Raw genomic sequence first — 1,988 nt, forward strand, 5'->3', positions numbered from 1 at the left:
ACGCTTTCGTTAATCGACAGTATCCCTGGTATATGCAACCGCCTGAATATGATGCTCCCTTCCAGCTTGCTGACTATGTTCACCAAGAGTTCAATGGCAAACTCCAGCAGGCTGTCATAAGGGACATACATACATTCAACTGTAAGCTGATGTTTATAGATTTAGCAGTGCAAGTATGCCTTCACGAGATGCACCAGTGGCTGGAATTCACTCGATTCGCTTTCATTATTGTGGTGGCGCGTAGCCAAGATGCGGTAAAGCAGATTAAATTGATGGGACAAAATTTGACCGCGGTGATGATCGAGGAAGATATTAAGCGCACTTGGCAAGAGCAACTGACAGAGTCGCTCCACGTATGCATGGCACATGCGTCTGAACTGGGACTTGTCGAATACTGCACACAATCGTTTGCATTCGTTTTCTCACGAAATCGGAATAGTTGCCGCTTAAATACGCACAGAGTGCTGAGAATGAAGGCTTAGTTAGCTTCCAAATTTTAAGGGTTAGGAGTGTTAATGAGGGTTTAAAAAGTATGTGACTTCCGCAGGATATCCAACGTTAAATAGATCTACATACAAATACAAATCCACAAGTCATTTCTTGAAACTTAAATGAGTTANGGGCTTAGTTAACTTCCAAATGAGGGTTTAAAAAGTATGTGACTTCGGCCGGTCATCCAACGTTAAGCAGATGTACATACAAATACAAATCCACAAGTCATTTCTTGAAACTTAAATGAGTTATAAATTATTTATAGTGGATACAAATTGATACATATAAGACATGTTCTAAGATAAATTTTATGTCACTTTTATGCTTAAGAAGTATGCATATTATTACGTTAACCTACAAATCTAATTTTTGAGCTTTATCCGCCTTTTTTATATACTTTTAAATGTATTATACGTTTAAAAATGACTTAGCGCTTACTTGCATAAATATGAAAAATTTTGAAGCATGAAGAAATACAACGCCACAATCTGGCGGTTTTTCATCTTAAGTTAGCAACAAATTCATGATGTCACGTTTGACGGCGNTAATTAGGCGGTGTTTTTCATCTTAAGTTAGCAACAAATTCATGATGTCACGTTTGACGGCGCGCTTCTTTTCTGCCGGCATTTTCTTTAACATTGCGGAAACCAATTCACCAAATATAGCGTCTTCACACCGTTCTTCCGGATTGTTACTGCGGTTAGTCGTGTTGTTTGTACTTACACTGCCCGCAGTATTATCACTGCTGCTGTCTCCTTCCCGTATTTCCACTTTGCCCTCCACCTTTTCCTCGGTTGCTTCATGGATTTGAGTACGAACGGCTTCCTCCTCGGTGGCGCCACTTCTATTGCATTGGACCTCTTGAATCTCTTTTTTTAAATGTCTAGACTCTCTTAGGATTTCATTATACTGTTGTAGATTTTCTGGTTCCTCCTGCTTTATATGCACCTCTACTTCAATTCTTTCGATTTCATTTACTTCGTTATCCTGTTGTTGTTGGTCCTGTTCATGCTCCTGCTCCTGCTCTCGCATTCGTTCCTGCCCTTCTTCCTGTAATTCATTTCGTAGTTCATTATCGTTCAATTGATGTGTTGCTTCATTGTTTGTTTCATCTTCCGAGCCGAGCGTTTCCACTTCCAGAAACACGTACTCCTCGCTGCCGCTGTCGTTTTCCAAATCTTTTTCTGTGATTACAAACTCAGGCTTTATAACATTCATCGGTAAACTTTCTTCGCTTGGCCGCTCTTCCCGCTGGGGCGGCCGCAAGTAGGGCAAGAGAAACTCCATTTCCTTCTTGTATGGAAACTGGTTAGGAGCAACCTGGCTGTCGGTTATGGCGTTACGTTTATAGTGCTCGCACAGAAAGTGCCAACGACTCTTCAAAAGTGCCTCTGTTCGAAATTATATGAAAATTAACATAATTTTTTTTTGCAGTCCGTAAAGGCAGACAGTGTAAGCTCACCTTGCATTTTCATTTGCTCTGCTATCTGTTGCCA

At 40.7% G+C, this 1,988-nt stretch overlaps 2 protein-coding genes across 2 annotated transcripts; one reads left to right on the plus strand and one right to left on the minus strand.

The window, feature by feature from the left end:
- Nucleotides 1-8: 8 nt before the first annotated feature.
- Nucleotides 9-586, plus strand: LOC108355902 (uncharacterized; the record flags this gene model as incomplete). The annotated part of the gene is made up of 1 exon (XM_017607034.1): nt 9-586. A coding segment is annotated over one exon (474 nt), but the record flags the coding sequence as incomplete, so codon positions are not given.
- Nucleotides 587-1,044: 458 nt separating this feature from the next.
- LOC108355901 (bromodomain-containing protein DDB_G0280777-like) lies at nt 1,045-1,982 on the minus strand. The gene is made up of 2 exons (XM_017607033.1): nt 1,955-1,982; nt 1,045-1,883 (listed from the first exon to the last, which is right to left on the minus strand). The coding sequence occupies exons 1-2, from the start codon at nt 1,965-1,967 to the stop codon at nt 1,060-1,062; spliced, it is 837 nt and encodes a 278-aa protein (XP_017462522.1). The 5' UTR covers nt 1,968-1,982; the 3' UTR covers nt 1,045-1,059.
- Nucleotides 1,983-1,988: the final 6 nt, after the last annotated feature.

This window comes from Rhagoletis zephyria, unplaced genomic scaffold, assembly GCF_001687245.7.
Source record: "Rhagoletis zephyria isolate East Lansing unplaced genomic scaffold, Rhagoletis_zephyria_1.1 Rzeph_scaffold_51741, whole genome shotgun sequence".
Classification (NCBI taxonomy): Eukaryota; Metazoa; Arthropoda; class Insecta; order Diptera; family Tephritidae; genus Rhagoletis; species Rhagoletis zephyria.